General features: G+C 47.2%; 1 protein-coding gene across 2 annotated transcripts in view; it reads left to right on the top strand.

Annotated features, from left to right (window-relative positions):
* The first annotated feature begins 4,937 nt into the window (after nt 1–4,937).
* The window catches only part of st6galnac3 (ST6 (alpha-N-acetyl-neuraminyl-2,3-beta-galactosyl-1,3)-N-acetylgalactosaminide alpha-2,6-sialyltransferase 3), a 108,325-nt gene continuing 96,365 nt past the window's right edge, over nt 4,938–16,897 (top strand). For both annotated transcript variants that reach the window (XM_031810569.1, XM_031810570.1), the window contains exon 1: nt 4,938–5,206. In XM_031810569.1, the coding sequence (XP_031666429.1) occupies nt 5,180–5,206 (27 nt within the window). In that variant the 5' untranslated portion in view covers nt 4,938–5,179. The remainder of the gene's footprint in view (nt 5,207–16,897) is intronic.

Here is a 16,897-nt window from a genome sequence, read left to right as displayed (position 1 = left end):
TACTCTCTGAGAGTAATGACAGACCCTGGCTGTGACCCTACTCTCTGAGGGTAATGGTAGACCCTGGCTGTGACCCTACTCTCTGAGGGTAATGGTAGACCCTGGCTGTGACCCTACTCTCTGAGGGTAATGACAGACTCTGGCTGTGACCCTACTCTCTGAGGGTAATGGTAGACCCTGGCTGTGACCCTACTCTCTGAGGGTAATGGTAGACCCTGGCTGTGACCCTACTCTCTGAGGGTAATGGTAGACCCTGGCTGTGACCCTACTCTCTGAGGGTAATGGCAGACCCTGGCTGTGACCCTACTCTCTGAGGGTAATGGTAGACCCTGGCTGTGACCCTACTCTCTGAGGGTAATGGCAGACCCTGGCTGTGACCCTACTCTCTGAGGGTAATGGTAGACCCTGGCTGTGACCCTACTCTCTGAGGGTAATGGTAGACCCTGGCTGTGACCCTACTCTCTGAGGGTAATGGCAGACCCTGGCTGTGACCCTACTCTCTGAGAGTAATGGTAGACCCTGGCTGTGACCCTACTCTCTGAGGGTAATGGTAGACCCTGGCTGTGACCCTACTCTCTGAGGGCAATGGAAGACCCTGGCTGTGACCCTACTCTCTGAGAGTAATGGCAGACCCTGGCTGTGACCCTACTCTCTGAGAGCAATGGTAGACCCTGGCTGTGACCCTACTCTCTGAGGGTAATGGCAGACCCTGGCTGTGACCCTACTCTCTGAGGGTAATGGTAGACCCTGGCTGTGACCCTACTCTCTGAGAGTAATGGTAGACCCTGGCTGTGACCCTACTCTCTGAGGGTAATGGCAGACCCTGGCTGTGACCCTACTCTCTGAGGGTAATGGTAGACCCTGGCTGTGACCCTACTCTCTGAGGGTAATGGCAGACCCTGGCTGTGACCCTACTCTCTGAGGGTAATGGTAGACCCTGGCTGTGACCCTACTCTCTGAGGGTAATGGTAGACCCTGGCTGTGACCCTACTCTCTGAGGGTAATGGCAGACCCTGGCTGTGACCCTACTCTCTGAGGGTAATGGTAGACCCTGGCTGTGACCCTACTCTCTGAGGGTAATGGTAGACCCTGGCTGTGACCCTACTCTCTGAGGGTAATGGTAGACCCTGGCTGTGACCCTACTCTCTGAGAGTAATGGCAGACCCTGGCTGTGACCCTACTCTCTGAGGGTAATGGTAGACCCTGGCTGTGACCCTACTCTCTGAGGGTAATGGCAGACCCTGGCTGTGACCCTACTCTCTGAGGGTAATGGTAGACCCTGGCTGTGACCCTACTCTCTGAGAGTAATGGTAGACCCTGGCTGTGACCCTACTCTCTGAGGGTAATGGCAGACCCTGCCTGTGACCCTACTCTCTGAGGGTAATGGTAGACCCTGGCTGTGACCCTACTCTCTGAGGGTAATGGTAGACCCTGGCTGTGACTCTACTCTCTGAGGGTAATGGTAGACCCTGGCTGTGACCCTACTCTCTGAGAGTAATGGCAGACCCTGGCTGTGACCCTACTCTCTGAGGGTAATGGTAGACCCTGGCTGTGACCCTACTCTCTGAGGGTAATGGCAGACCCTGGCTGTGACCCTACTCTCTGAGAGTAATGGTAGACCCTGGCTGTGACCCTACTCTCTGAGGGTAATGGTAGACCCTGGCTGTGACCCTACTCTCTGAGGGCAATGGAAGACCCTGGCTGTGACCCTACTCTCTGAGAGTAATGGCAGACCCTGGCTGTGACCCTACTCTCTGAGAGCAATGGTAGACCCTGGCTGTGACCCTACTCTCTGAGGGTAATGGCAGACCCTGGCTGTGACCCTACTCTCTGAGGGTAATGGTAGACCCTGGCTGTGACCCTACTCTCTGAGAGTAATGGTAGACCCTGGCTGTGACCCTACTCTCTGAGGGTAATGGCAGACCCTGGCTGTGACCCTACTCTCTGAGGGTAATGGTAGACCCTGGCTGTGACCCTACTTTCTGAGGGTAATGGCAGACCCTGGCTGTGACCCTACTCTCTGAGGGTAATGGTAGACCCTGGCTGTGACCCTACTCTCTGAGGGTAATGGTAGACCCTGGCTGTGACCCTACTCTCTGAGGGTAATGGCAGACCCTGGCTGTGACCCTACTCTCTGAGGGTAATGGTAGACCCTGGCTGTGACCCTACTCTCTGAGGGTAATGGTAGACCCTGGCTGTGACCCTACTCTCTGAGGGTAATGGTAGACCCTGGCTGTGACCCTACTCTCTGAGAGTAATGGCAGACCCTGGCTGTGACCCTACTCTCTGAGGGTAATGGTAGACCCTGGCTGTGACCCTACTCTCTGAGGGTAATGGCAGACCCTGGCTGTGACCCTACTCTCTGAGGGTAATGGTAGACCCTGGCTGTGACCCTACTCTCTGAGAGTAATGGTAGACCCTGGCTGTGACCCTACTCTCTGAGGGTAATGGCAGACCCTGGCTGTGACCCTACTCTCTGAGGGTAATGGTAGACCCTGGCTGTGACCCTACTCTCTGAGGGTAATGGTAGACCCTGGCTGTGACTCTACTCTCTGAGGGTAATGGTAGACCCTGGCTGTGACCCTACTCTCTGAGAGTAATGGCAGACCCTGGCTGTGACCCTACTCTCTGAGGGTAATGGTAGACCCTGGCTGTGACCCTACTCTCTGAGGGTAATGGTAGACCCTGGCTGTGACCCTACTCTCTGAGGGTAATGGCAGACCCTGGCTGTGACCCTACTCTCTGAGGGTAATGGTAGACCCTGGCTGTGACCCTACTCTCTGAGGGTAATGGCAGACCCTGGCTGTGACCCTACTCTCTGAGGGTAATGGTAGACCCTGGCTGTGACCCTACTCTCTGAGAGTAATGGTAGACCCTGGCTGTGACCCTACTCTCTGAGGGTAATGGCAGACCCTGGCTGTGACCCTACTCTCTGAGGGTAATGGTAGACCCTGGCTGTGACCCTACTCTCTGAGGGTAATGGCAGACCCTGGCTGTGACCCTACTCTCTGAGGGTAATGGTAGACCCTGGCTGTGACCCTACTCTCTGAGGGTAATGGTAGACCCTGGCTGTGACCCTACTCTCTGAGGGTAATGGAAGACCCTGGCTGTGACCCTACTCTCTGAGGGTAATGGTAGACCCTGGCTGTGACTCTACTCTCTGAGGGTAATGGTAGACCCTGGCTGTGACTCTACTCTCAGAGGGTAATGGTAGACCCTGGCTGTGACCCTACTCTCTGAGGGTAATGGTAGACCCTGGCTGTGACTCTACTCTCTGAGGGTAATGGTAGACCCTGGCTGTGACTCTACTCTCTGAGGGTAATGGTAGACCCTGGCTGTGACCCTACTCTCTGAGGGTAATGGTAGACCCTGGCTGTGACCCTACTCTCTGAGGGTAATGGTAGACCCTGGCTGTGACCCTACACTCTGAGGGTAATGGTAGACCCTGGCTGTGACCCTACTCTCTGAGGGTAATGGTAGACCCTGGCTGTGACCCTACTCTCTGAGGGTAATGGTAGACCCTGGCTGTGACTCTACTCTCTGAGGGTAATGGTAGACCCTGGCTGTGACCCTACTCTCTGAGGGTAATGGTAGACCCTGGCTGTGACCCTACTCTCTGAGGGTAATGGTAGACCCTGGCTGTGACTCTACTCTCTGAGGGTAATGGTAGACCCTGGCTGTGACTCTCTGAGGGTAATGGTAGACCCTGGCTGTGACCCTACTCTCTGAGGGTAATGGTAGACCCTGGCTGTGACTCTACTCTCTGAGGGTAATGGTAGACCCTGGCTGTGACCCTACTCTCTGAGGGTAATGAGAGACCCTGGCTGTGACCCTACTCTCTGAGGGTAATGGAAGACCCTGGCTGTGACCCTACTCTCTGAGGGTAATGGTAGACCCTGGCTGTGACCCTACTCTCTGAGGGTAATGGTAGACCCTGGCTGTGACTCTACTCTCTGAGGGTAATGGTAGACCCTGGCTGTGACTCTACTCTCTGAGGGTAATGGTAGACCCTGGCTGTGACCCTACTCTCTGAGGGTAATGGTAGACCCTGGCTGTGACCCTACTCTCTGAGGGTAATGGAAGACCCTGGCTGTGACCCTACTCTCTGAGGGTAATGGTAGACCCTGGCTGTGACCCTACTCTCTGAGGGTAATGGAAGACCCTGGCTGTGACCCTACTCTCTGAGGGTAATGGTAGACCCTGGCTGTGACCCTACTCTCTGAGGGTAATGGTAGACCCTGGCTGTGACTCTACTCTCTGAGGGTAATGGTAGACCCTGGCTGTGACTCTCTGAGGGTAATGGTAGACCCTGGCTGTGACCCTACTCTCTGAGGGTAATGGAAGACCCTGGCTGTGACCCTACTCTCTGAGGGTAATGGAAGACCCTGGCTGTGACTCTACTCTCTGAGGGTAATGGTAGACCCTGGCTGTGACCCTACTCTCTGAGGGTAATGGTAGACCCTGGCTGTGACTCTACTCTCTGAGGGTAGAGTTGGGATATGCAAAAAACAAACATGTGTCCAACTCACACATGCGTATTGATACACACTTGTACATATGTGAAATAGGACAATTACAGGCACCCACCAAATTATTATTATTATTATTATTATTTTAATGCTACACAGCCTGTGTGATGTGATTCAGAAGTAATTTGGGCAATACACCCCTCACCCCCCAAACAGCAGATAAAACCGTATTAAACGGATGCTTTGTGGTTTTCTCGGTCTCATAAGAAAACACCTTCAGTTGAAGTTCAAAGCTTGTCCATCCTATTCTCTTTATATGATCTTATATGCAGCACAGCAGACCGCTACACCGGGCTGCGGCTTTCTCGATGTTCTCCCTGCGTGAAGGAATCAAGAATCAGAATCAGACACCAGAGGGTCACGTGATCACCAGGAGGCGGTGCGGTCGCGTCTATCAGCCAGTAGCAGCACACGTCAATCCAACACCAGGTTCCATGGAGAATGCCGAGATAACTCGAATAACGGTACGCTACAATATTTATGTGGGAGAAATGATCTTCGTTTGATAAACAACCGAATATGCGTTTGTCGCGCGCATCAATAAACCGCACATAAAACAACAACAACAACAACAACAAACGGCAGAACTGTTTTTCGTCTCGTCACGAAACCCAACAGCTCCAGCCGAGACAGAACCATTGTCTGAATATATGTTTAGGATGGCCTGGATAGGCAAGGTAAGACGGATTCTCTCTTTAAACAAGTGCCAAATTGATCAACAGACTGTATTAACTATGTGTGATTGAAAATGAGCATAAATTGACTGGGCAGTGTGACAGTAGTGTTTTGAATATTATACGTTGCTGCTGGCGGTGTAACTGTTTCCCTCTTCTGCCCTCCTTCTTTTTTTTTACCACCAATTGTGGTTGACTGGTGGGTTAACGTTCAATCGGTTACAATGTAACGGTAAACATTATTGCAGAGGCCTAAAGGATACAAAGTATCCAACGATAACCGTTGATCTGGTATGTGTCCACATGCGTTGTGCATGTGGATTCCCCTTAGCCTATGTTTAGAGAACACGGTCTGCGATGTGTGCAAATAATTATTTAGTATTGCTTCCATTACCTAAAGTTAAATTAAGTCCCACATTTATTACCATGCCATGGGCCATTGTGGTAAACAATTTGAGCTCGAATTCACGTTGTAAATAGACTTATCATCAATTTAAATGCCCGGCAGTGACTCCAAATAGGCTATTATATTTGTATTGGCAAACAACTTATTTTTCTGCAAGAAACTCACATGATAATACAACACACACACACACACATAGTCCGGGTAACCTTTAATGAACTATTTAGCAGTCTTATGGTTGGGGGTAGAAGCTGTCTCTGAGCCTGTTGGTCCGAGAGCCCATGCCAGACGGTAACAGAGTGAACAGTCTATGGCTTGGATGCCTGGAGTCTTTGTCAATTTTTCTGGCCTTCCTCTGACACCGCCTGGTATTGAGGTCCTGGATGTCAGGGAGCTCGGCCCCAGTGATGTACTGGGCTGTTCGCACCACCCTCTGTAGCATCTTGAGGTCGAAGGCGGTGCATTTGCCATACCAAGTAATTCAGCAAGTCAAGATGCTCTCGATGGTGCAGCTGTATAACTTTTTGTGGATCCTAGGCCCCATGCCATATATTTTAATCTTTCAGAGGGGCAAGAGGTGCTGTCGTGCCCTCTTCACGACTGTGTTGGTGTGTGTGGACCATGTCCTTAGTGGTGTAGACGCCAAAGAACTTGAAGCTCTCGACCCACTCCACTAAAGCCCTGTCGATGTGGATGGGGGCGTGCTCTCCCCTCTTTCTCCTATAATCCATGATAGTTTACTGACGTTGAGGGAGAGGTTGTTGTCCTGCCAACACACTGCCAAGTCTCTGGCCTTCTCATCGCTGTCTGTGATCAGGCCTAACACCGCCTTGTCGTTTGCAAACTTGATGATGGTGTTGAAGTGCGTGGCTACGCGGTCATGGGTGAGAAGGGGAGTACAGGAGGGGACTAAGCAAATGCACCCCTGAGGGTCGCCCCGTGTTGAGGGCTCAGTACCCTCAGCGCCCCCTTACTTCCTGTTGTATTCCTCCACACAAGTATAAAAGGCATTTAGCTCGTTTTGGGGGGGGGGGGGGGTTCTACATCATTGGGCATCTCACGGCTGGGTTTCCCTTTATAACCCCTGTCACATACGACGAGCATCAGAGCCAGTGTAATAGGATTCAACTTCCCTCATATATTGTTCTTTTAGATTTGTTTGGCCTGTGTAAGCAGTAGCTCTAGGTGAATTCCATGGTAACGGGATTACGCTTTGACTCAGTTTTTTTACTTTAAAATGTACAGTAAGTCAAACAAAAACCATTGATTTCTAAGTTTAACAAACCATGTAACTCTATGCTCTAGGACAACTTTTAACAATTAACACTGAGCTAGTATTTTACAAAAACACATTTAGTGGAAGAACTGCAGATGCAAACTTTGGTAACGGAATTACGGTAAAATCTCCCTCAGGTTTTTATGCGATCATGTTTTCCCGAAAACTCTTAAATATCTGCTGACACAAAGATGTCTGCAGCACAACACAGAACCGTAGATTAGAGTTCAGTACAATAGAGTACAGTACAGTGTAGGGTATATTACAATATACCGACAGTGTCAGCAGAAAAGTACCCCCTCACCATCACTTCTCCTCCTCCATGCTTCACGGTGGGAACCACACATGCGGCGATCGTCCGTTACCCTACTCTGCGTCTCACTAAGACACGGTGGTTGGAATCCAAAATCTCACATTTGGACTCATCAGGACAGATTTACACAGATCTAATGTCCATTGCTCGTGTTTCTTGGCCCAAGCAAGCCTCTTCTTATTATTGGTGTCCTTTAGTAGTGGTTTCTTAACAGCAAATCAACCATGAAGGCCTGATTCACGCAGTGTCCTCTGAACAGTTGATGTTGAGGTGTCTGTTACTTGAACTCTGTAAAGCATTTATTTGGGCTGTAATTTCTGAAGCTGGTAACTCTAATGAACTTGTCCTCTGCAGCAGAGGTAATTCTGGGTCTTACATTCCTGTGGCGGTCCTCATGAGAGCCAGTTTCATCATAGAGCTTGATGGTTTTTGTGACTGCACTTGAAGAAACGTTCAAAGTTTTTGAAATTTTCCGCATTGACTGACCTTCATGTCTTAAAGTAATGATGGACTGTCGTTTCTCTTTGCTTATTTGAGCTGTTCTTGCCATAATATGGACTTGGTCTTTTACCCAATAGGGCTATCTTCTGTATACCACCCCTACCTTGTCTCAACACAACTGATTGGCTCAAACAAGGCACACCTGTTAATTGAAATGCATTCCAGGTGACTTACTCGTAAAGCTGGTTGAGAAGCTGCCATCAAAGCAAAGGATGGCTACTTTGAAGAATTTCAAATATAAAATATATTTTGATTTGTTTAACACTTTTTTTGGTTACTACATGATTCCAAATGTGTTATTTCATAGTTTTTATGTCTTAACTATTATTCTACAACGTAGAAAAACCCTGGAATGAGCAGTTGTGTCCAAACGTTTGACTGGTACTGTACGTCTATGATAGGTTTAGATTTGGTCCAGTCCGGTCTGTCTGTGGACGCTAACATCAAGGCCAGACTGAATAAATGTCAACTACTTTTCAAGAGACATTAACCGGAGAGAGAGGGAAAGAGAGGGGGAGGGGCTGCTGAACATAACAGCATGCCAGTGGAAGGGAGGACAGTAGGGAAAGGGGATACCTAGTCAGTTGTACAACTGAATGCATTCAACCGAATAGAGAGGTGACCCAACTGTGGTTTGTGATTATTATGATTTGTAGCCAATTCAGCTGCAGTAATTACGTTACAGATTTTTTGGTAATTCTGTTAACAATTTCGTAACATAATTATGAGTTTTGATCACTTAATAATTCATAAACAAAATTGATGTCAGTAAAATCACTATAACTAATTGGTAGCTCAACTACTACTAGTTAATGTGAGACTAGTTGGCTACATCTAGGCTACATATTGACCTTCAATCATGTTAGGCCACTGGTACAATATATTAATTTATGGTTAGATTAGAATCGTGAATATAATCATTGGCCTGTACAGAGACTTCCAAATCCACATCTCTATCCATGGGTTAGGAACAGGCCTATTTAGCAAGCTAGTTACTGCAGAACATGAACACATGCAGACCAGAAACCAAAATGAAGTTTTGCTTGCGATGTGTTTTGATTGGTGCGAAGCCAAATCCAAACTGGCCTCCTTTTGGTGGGGTGTTTTGCTGCAGGTCAACGCCGAAATCATTTTTTTATCAAGGGAGGCCAAATGCTTGTTGGCATCGATCAATGAAATGCTACGTCAGCAACATGTAATACTCTTTTGGTCCAGACAGCATCAGATACATGGACTACACATAGAGAGACAGAGGGGCGCTGTTTCCCTCGCTATGATGTAGATCGATGTAGATAGAGTCATCCAGCCACACCTCTGGCAGCTTTTCAAGTCTCTCTGAGCTCATCCATCTTATTCTCCAGTTTTATTTTAATTTGTTTATTTCACCTTTATTTAACCAGGTAGGCCAGTTGAGAACACCTTTATTTAACCAGGTAGGCCAGTTGAGAACACCTTTATTTAACCAGGTAGGCCAGTTGAGAACAAGTTCTCATTTACAACTGCGACCTGGCCAAGATAAAGCATAGCAGTGCGACACATACAACAACACAGAGTTACACATGGAATAAACAAAACCTACAGTCAATAATACAGTAGAAGAAAATCTATATACAGCATGTGGATTGGAGGTAGGATAAGAGAGGTAAGGCAATAAATAGGCCATGGTGGTGAAGTAATTACAATATACCAATTAGACACTAGAGTGATAGATGTGCAGAAGATGAATGTGCAAGTAGAGATACAGGGGTGCAAGGGAGCAAGATAAATAAATAAATACAGTATCGGGATGAGGTAGATAGATGGGCTATTTACAGATGGGCTGTGTAAAGGTGCAGTGATCTGTGAGCTGGTGCTTAAAGCTAGTGAGGGAGTTAAGAGTCTCCAGCTTCAGAGATTTTTGCAGTTCGTTCCAGTTATTGGCAGCAGAGAACTGGAAGGAGAGGCAGCCAATGGAAGAATTGGCTTTGAGGGTGACCAGTGAGATATACCTGCTGGAGTGCACGCTACGGTTGGGTGCTGCCATGGTGACCAGCGAGCTGAGATAATGCCGGGCTTTACCTAGCAAAGACTTGTAGATGACCTGGAGCCAGTGGGTTTGGCGACGAGTATGAAGCGAGAGCCAGCCGACGAGAGCATACAGGTCGCAGTGGTGGGTAGTATATGGGGCTTTGGTGACAAAACGGATGGCACTGTGATAGACTGCATTCAATTTGCTGAGTAGCATGTTGGAGGCTATTTTGTAAATGACATTGCCGAAGTCGAGGTAGGATAGTCAGTTTTACGAGGGTATGTTTGGCAGCATGAGTGAAGGATGCTTTGTTGCAAAATAGGAAGCCGATTCTAGATTAAATTTTTGATTGGAGATGCTTAAAGTGAGTCTGGAAGGAGAGTTTACAGTCTAACCAGACACCTAGGTATTTGTAGTTGTCCACATATTCTAAGTCAGAGCCGTCCAGAGTAGTGATGGGGGCAGGTGCAGGCAGCGATCGGTTAAAGAGCATGCATTTAGTTTTACTTGCATTTAAGAGCAGTTGGAGGCCACAGAAGGAGAGTTGTATGGCATTGAAGCTCGTCTGGAGGGTTGTTAACACAGTGTCCAAAGAAGGGCCAGATGTATACAGAATGGTGTCGTCTGCATAGAGGGTGAACAGAGACTCACCAGCAACGAGAGCGACATCATTGAAGTATAAGGGGAAGAGAGTCGGCCCGAGAATTGAACCCTGTGGCACACCCATAGAGACCGCCAGAGTTCCGGACAACAGGCCCTCCGATTTGACACACTGAACTCTATCAGAGAAGTAGTTGGTAAACCAGGCGAGGAAATCATTTGAGAAACCAAGGCTGTTTAGTCTGCCAATAAGAATGTTGTGATTGACAAAAGTCGAAAGCCTTGGTCCAGTGACCGGACATTATCCAACAAGTGACTGTCGATCTGATGTCCTGCAGAGCGTGGCTGGTCATATGTGATACTAGTAGGAACTCTGTGCACAGACAAAGTCAAGATAAACACGATAAAAGTCACTCTGTAGCACAGTTGGGTTGGAGCCTCTCCATCGACAGGTAGTTAGATACAGTTAAGATACAGTGCTTCAGTGTTAAACAGTGACCGACTTCCGTTCAGTTGACACTACAGTATCCATCTGATATCAATGACCTTGATGATGGTGATGACGCCACTGAGACGCACTGCAGTGAGAGAGGACACCCTTGGCATGCTCCTGTTTACGCTACAGTCATCATAAAACTGTGTGTGTCCAGTCACCATAACAGTGTGTGTGTCCAGTCACCATAACAGTGTGTGTGTGTGTGTGTGTGTCCAGTCACCATAACAGTGTGTGTGTGTGTGTGTGTGTGTGTGTGTGTGTGTGTGTGTGTGTGTGTGTGTGTGTGTGTGTCCAGTCACCATAACAGTGTGTGTGTCCAGTCACCATAACAGTGTGTGTGTGTGTCCAGTCACCATAACAGTGTGTGTGTGTCCAGTCACCATAACAATGTGTGTGTGTGTGTGTGTGTTGTGTTTTGGAATTCTGGTTTGCACTCTTTCAAATCCTTGGCCAGATATCCTATGTTATTACATTGCAATTAGCCTACATTATTCAGGATCAATGACAGTCTCTAAATGGTTAACTTCCTGTCCAGTTATGATCAGGAATAGATACAGGGATGTGTTTGGAAACCTGGTTTAGGCGATTTCAAATCCTTGGCCAGATTTTCTGTTATTACATTATTTGGCTACAATGTTACAATTACACGGTTTCCTAGATTATAGTGATTTAGACTTTTAATCATTGGAATGCTTTTAACTTCCTCTCCAGTTACTTAGTTCATGAGAGAGAGAGGGAGAGGGAGAGGGAGGGAGGGAGAGAGAGAGAGAGAGAGAGAGAGAGAGAGAGAGAGAGAGAGAGAGGGAGAGGGAGAACAGGGTTGGAGTTAAAACCTCAGTCAGCATTTCACTGTTAGTCTACACCTGTTGTTTACCAAGGACCCATCAGTCAGCATTTCACTGTTAGTCTACACCTGTTGTTTACCAAGCATTTCACTGTTAGTCTACACCAGTTGTTTACCAAGGACCCTTCAGTCAGCATTTCACTGTTAGTCTACACCTGTTGTTTACCAAGGACCCATCAGTCAGCATTTCACTGTTAGTCTACACCTGTTGTTTACCAAGGACCCTTCAGTCAGCATTTCACTGTTAGTCTACACCTGTTGTTTACCAAGGACCCGTCAGTCAGCATTTCACTGTTAGTCTACACCTGTTGTTTACCAAGGACCCATCAGTCAGCATTACACTGTTAGTCTACACCTGTTGTTTACCAAGCATTACACTGTTAGTCCACACCTGTTGTTTACCAACCATGTGGCAAATACATTTTGATTGGAACAGATCTGTGATGTGAGGGGTAATTATATTTCTAGTCACATGGTTGTGTTTGTCTGTCTGTCTGTCTGTCTGTCTGACTGTCTGGTTTCTGACTGCAGGTTGAAGGGATGGTTTGTCTGTCTGGTGTCTGACTGTCTGGTGTCTGACTGTCTGGTGTCTGACTGTCTGGTGTCTGACTGCAGGTTGAAGGGATGGTTTGTCTGACTGTCTGGCTGTCTGGTGTCTGTCTGCAGGTTGAATGGATGGTTTTGTTGTTGTGTTGTTGTTTTGGGCTGCAGCAGCTGGCCCCCGTTCCTTTTGGGACAGATGGGGGGCTCTTTTCTCCTCCTCTCCTCTTCCTGTAGCTCTGATTGGCTATGGCGTACCGGTCTGTGTAGACTCCGGTCCTGGTCCTGACAGATGTTTTTAGCGTCTCCAATCGAAAATCCAATCCAATTAAATTAAATTGGCTTCCTATTTTGCAACAAAGCCTCCTTCACTCATGCTGCCAAACATACCCTCATAAAACTGACTATCCTACCGATCCTCGATTTCGGCGATGTAATTTACAAAATAGCCTCCAATACCCTACTCAACAAATTGGATGCAGTCTATCAGAGTGCCATCCATTTTGTCACCAAAGCCCCATATACTACCCACCACTGCGACCTGTTCGCTCTCGTTGGTTGGCCCTCACTTCATACTCATCGCCAAACACACTGGCTCCAGGTCATCTACAAGTCTTTGCTAGGTAAAGCCCCGCCTTATCTCAGCTCGCTGGTCACCATAGCAACACCCACCCATAGCACGTGCTCCAGCATGTATATTTCACTGGTCACCCCCAAAGCCAATTCCTCATTTGGCCGCCTTCCCTTCCAGTTCTCTGCTGCCAATGACTGGAACGAACTGCAAAAATCTCTGAAGCTGGAGACTCTTACCTCCCTCACTAGCTTTAAGAGCAGCTCACAGATCACTGCACCTGCACATAGCCCATCTGTAAATAGCCCATCCAACTACCTCATCCCCAAACTGTATTTATTCATTTATCTTGTTCCTTTGCACCTCAGTATCTCTACTTGCACATTCGTATTTTGCACATCTACCATCTACCATAAATTTCTCAAATGTCGAGTGCCACATTTTCCAAGCAGAAAACCTGTGTGTGTGTGTGATGATGAGGATGGGGATCCTTCCCTCTCCCCTAGCCATCTGCTAGCTACAGTCACCACTTCAAGCCATTACTATCATTCACCTAAGTCCCAGTGGTAATGTTTCATCACTCGTTCTGGGAAGTGCTCTTCTGCTTTAAACTGTAAAAGTATCAGGAGTGTGTCTGTGTGTGTGTGTGTGTGTGTGTGTGTGTGTTTGTGTGTGTGTTTGTGTTTGTGTGTGTGTGTGTGTGTGTGTGTGTGTAGCAGGATTATGCCAAGCTACACTACTGGCAGCTGTTCATCATATAACAAGTACGGTCCAACCAAATCATGTATAGCCATTTTACATTTAGATAAAACTATGGGCCATTATTGGATTTTTGGGCTTTGATTCTTCAGCATTAAGTCTCTTCTCTCTTTATCTAGCTCTCTACATTTTATTATTATTAATATCAGTAGAGTGGAGTATATTATTAATATTACCAAAATAATGTGTACATCTGTTTGTTGAACATCTCATTCCAAAATCATGGCCATTTTTGGGTGGGTGAACAGGGAGTACAGGAGAGGGCTCAGAACGCACCCTTGTGGGGCCCCAGTGTTGAGGATCAGCGGGGTGGAGATGTTGTTGCCTACCCTCACCACCTGGGGGCGGCCCGTCAGGAAGTCCAGTACCCAGTTGCACAGGGTGGGGTCGAGACCCAGGGTCTCGAGCTTGATGACGAGCTTGGAGGGTACTATGGTGTTAAATGCCGAGCTGTAGTCGATGAACAGCATTCTCACATAGGTATTCCTCTTGTCCAGGTGGGTTAGGGCAGTGTGCAGTGTGGTTGAGATTGCATCGTCTGTGGACCTATTTGGGCGGTAAGCAAATTGGAGTGGGTCTAGGGTGTCAGGTAGGGTGGAGGTGATATGGTCCTTGACTAGTCTCTCAAAGCACTTCATGATGACGGAAGTGAGTGCTACGGGGCGGTAGTCGTTTAGCTCAGTTACCTTAGCTTTCTTGGGAACAGGAACAATGGTGGCCCTCTTGAAGCATGTGGGAACAGCAGACTGGGATAGGGATTGATTGAATATGTCCGTAAACACACCAGCCAGCTGGTCTGCGCATGCTCTGATGGCGCGGCTTACAGTAGAGCTCAGTAGAGTGGAGTACAGAACAGTAGATTACAGTAGAGCTCAGTAGAGTGGAGTACAGTAGAGTAGATTACGGTAGATTACAGTAGAGCTCAGTAGAGTACAGACAGTAGATTACAGTAGAGCTCAGTAGAGTGGAGTACAGAACAGTAGATTACAGTAGAGCTCAGTAGAGTGGAGTACAGTAGAGTAGATTACGGTAGATTACAGTAGAGCTCAGTAGAGTACAGACAGTAGATTACAGTAGAGCTCAGTAGAGTGGAGTACAGAACAGTAGATTACAGTAGAGCTCAGTAGAGTACAGACAGTAGATTACAGTAGAGCTCAGTAGAGTACAGACAGTAGATTACAGTAGAGCTCAGTAGAGTGGAGTACAGTAGAGTAGATTACAGTAGAGCTCAGTAGAGTAGATTACAGTAGAGTAGATTACAGTAGAGCTCAGTAGAGTAGATTACAGTAGAGTAGATTACAGTAGAGTAGAGCTCAGGTGAGCACAGTAGAGTACAGTAGAGTTCAGTACAGTAGAGTACAGTAGAGTACAGTAGCAGTAGAGTATGTCTGGAGTCTTACCCTACGATGTCTGGAGTCTTACCCTACGATGTCTGGAGTCTTACCCTACGATGTCTGGAGTCTTACCCTACGATGTCTGGAGTCTTACCCTATGATGCCTGGTACCTTACCCTACGATGTCTGGAGCCTTACCCTACGATGTCTGGAGTCTTACCCTACGATGTCTGGAGTCTTACCCTACGATGTCTGGAGCCTTACCCTACGATGTCTGGAGCCTTACCCTACGATGTCTGGAGTCTTACCCTACGATGTCTGGAGTCTTACCCTACGATGTCTGGTACCTTACCCTACGATGTCTGGAGCCTTACCCTACGATGTCCGGAGTCTTACCCTACGATGTCTGGAGTCTTACCCTACGATGTCTGGAGTCTTACCCTACGATGTCTGGAGTCTTACCCTACGATGTCTGGAGTCTTACCCTACGATGCCTGGTACCTTACCCTACGATGTCTGGAGCCTTACCCTACGATGTCTGGAGTCTTACCCTACGATGTCTGGAGTCTTACCCTACGATGTCTGGAGCCTTACCCTACGATGTCTGGAGCCTTACCCTACGATGTCTGGAGTCTTACCCTACGATGTCTGGAGTCTTACCCTACGATGTCTGGTACCTTACCCTACGATGTCTGGAGCCTTACCCTACGATGTCCGGAGTCTTACCCTACGATGTCTGGAGTCTTACCCTACGATGTCTGGAGCCTTACCCTACGATGTCTGGAGTCTTACCCTACGATGTCTGGAGTCTTACCCTACGATGTCTGGAGTCTTACCCTACGATGTCTGGAGTCTGCTGGTTTTCAATGCAGGCTATTCTGCTAAAACAACTACAGCCTAAAATGTTTACATAGCGGACCCAACCGAGGCCCCCGTACCGAACAGTTCAGTATGAATACATGTACCGATATGGATGGATGGTTACCTGGAGGAAAATGGGGGAGGGACATGTAATTTGTAATTGATCAACATTTCAATATTTCTTAGCATTTTTAGAATGAGTTTCTTATTAGGCTATGTATGAATGTCTGTCTGATGCCACCCCTCATCTCTGATTCTCTGCTAGGCCTTTAGGCTTTTTTACTGTGAACACAATCAAAAACTATCGACTACGACGTGGATGCTCAGAGAAGCACAGAGCAAAATCATATTTCTAAAGATCCCTAGCCTGCTCTGCTCTTCCTGATAATTTGTATTTTTAATTGTTGTTGTGTATGCTGCCTAGGTCTACAGTGGTAGTTCAGGAGGAGAGTCGAAGGCTTCATCTGAAAATAATGTTTGATTAGGCCTAGTCCCAAAACATGCACTTGGGTTATTGAGTTATTGACCTCACATTAAGACAGATTCTAGTAACTGACATTGTGGTTCTGAAACTTGAAGCAGCAGCTGCCACAATCAATCAGAAATGGACAGCTCACGGTGCTGAAAGTAGGCAAATTCCAGTAGGTACAATTCATTTAAAACATCTTCATTTTAATTAGACTCTACTAACAACAAGAGGGCTTTGTGTTGGAGCCTATGTCTTCCTATTTAAGAAAGAAGAGTTGGTCCTACCTGATAGACAGACATTAGGCTATAAACTGCTATATCCATAGATTTGTAGGTAATTTCCTCCACCCACAATGCACTCTTTAAATAGCCTACCTCCATGTTAGTGAAGGGCTGTTCAGTTAAAACCAGGACTGGAATTGAGGGGTATGAGAGGGTATGCAATAGGCCATATGAGTTAGGGATATTATTGTTTAGTTTCTTTGACATTGAGGCTGAGCTACAACCTTCTATTGCAGAGGAGACCATTTAAAAAACTAATTTGCTTGAGAAGTAATCTAATTCTGTCACTATCAATTGATTAAGCTATTCACTTTCTGAACAATAGAAGTTGTTTAAACCCACACAGTTTTTAGGGAAACACTTGTGACCTTCTCTCGTTGGGTTAAACCACAGAAGAAGAGTAGCCACTAGTTAAATCCTCCGTCGGTAGGCCTACTC

This window comes from Oncorhynchus kisutch, linkage group LG30 (assembly GCF_002021735.2).
Source record: "Oncorhynchus kisutch isolate 150728-3 linkage group LG30, Okis_V2, whole genome shotgun sequence".
Taxonomy (NCBI): domain Eukaryota; kingdom Metazoa; phylum Chordata; class Actinopteri; order Salmoniformes; family Salmonidae; genus Oncorhynchus; species Oncorhynchus kisutch.
Note: the sequence above shows the minus strand (reverse complement) of the source record. Positions and strands in the feature narration are given on the sequence as shown.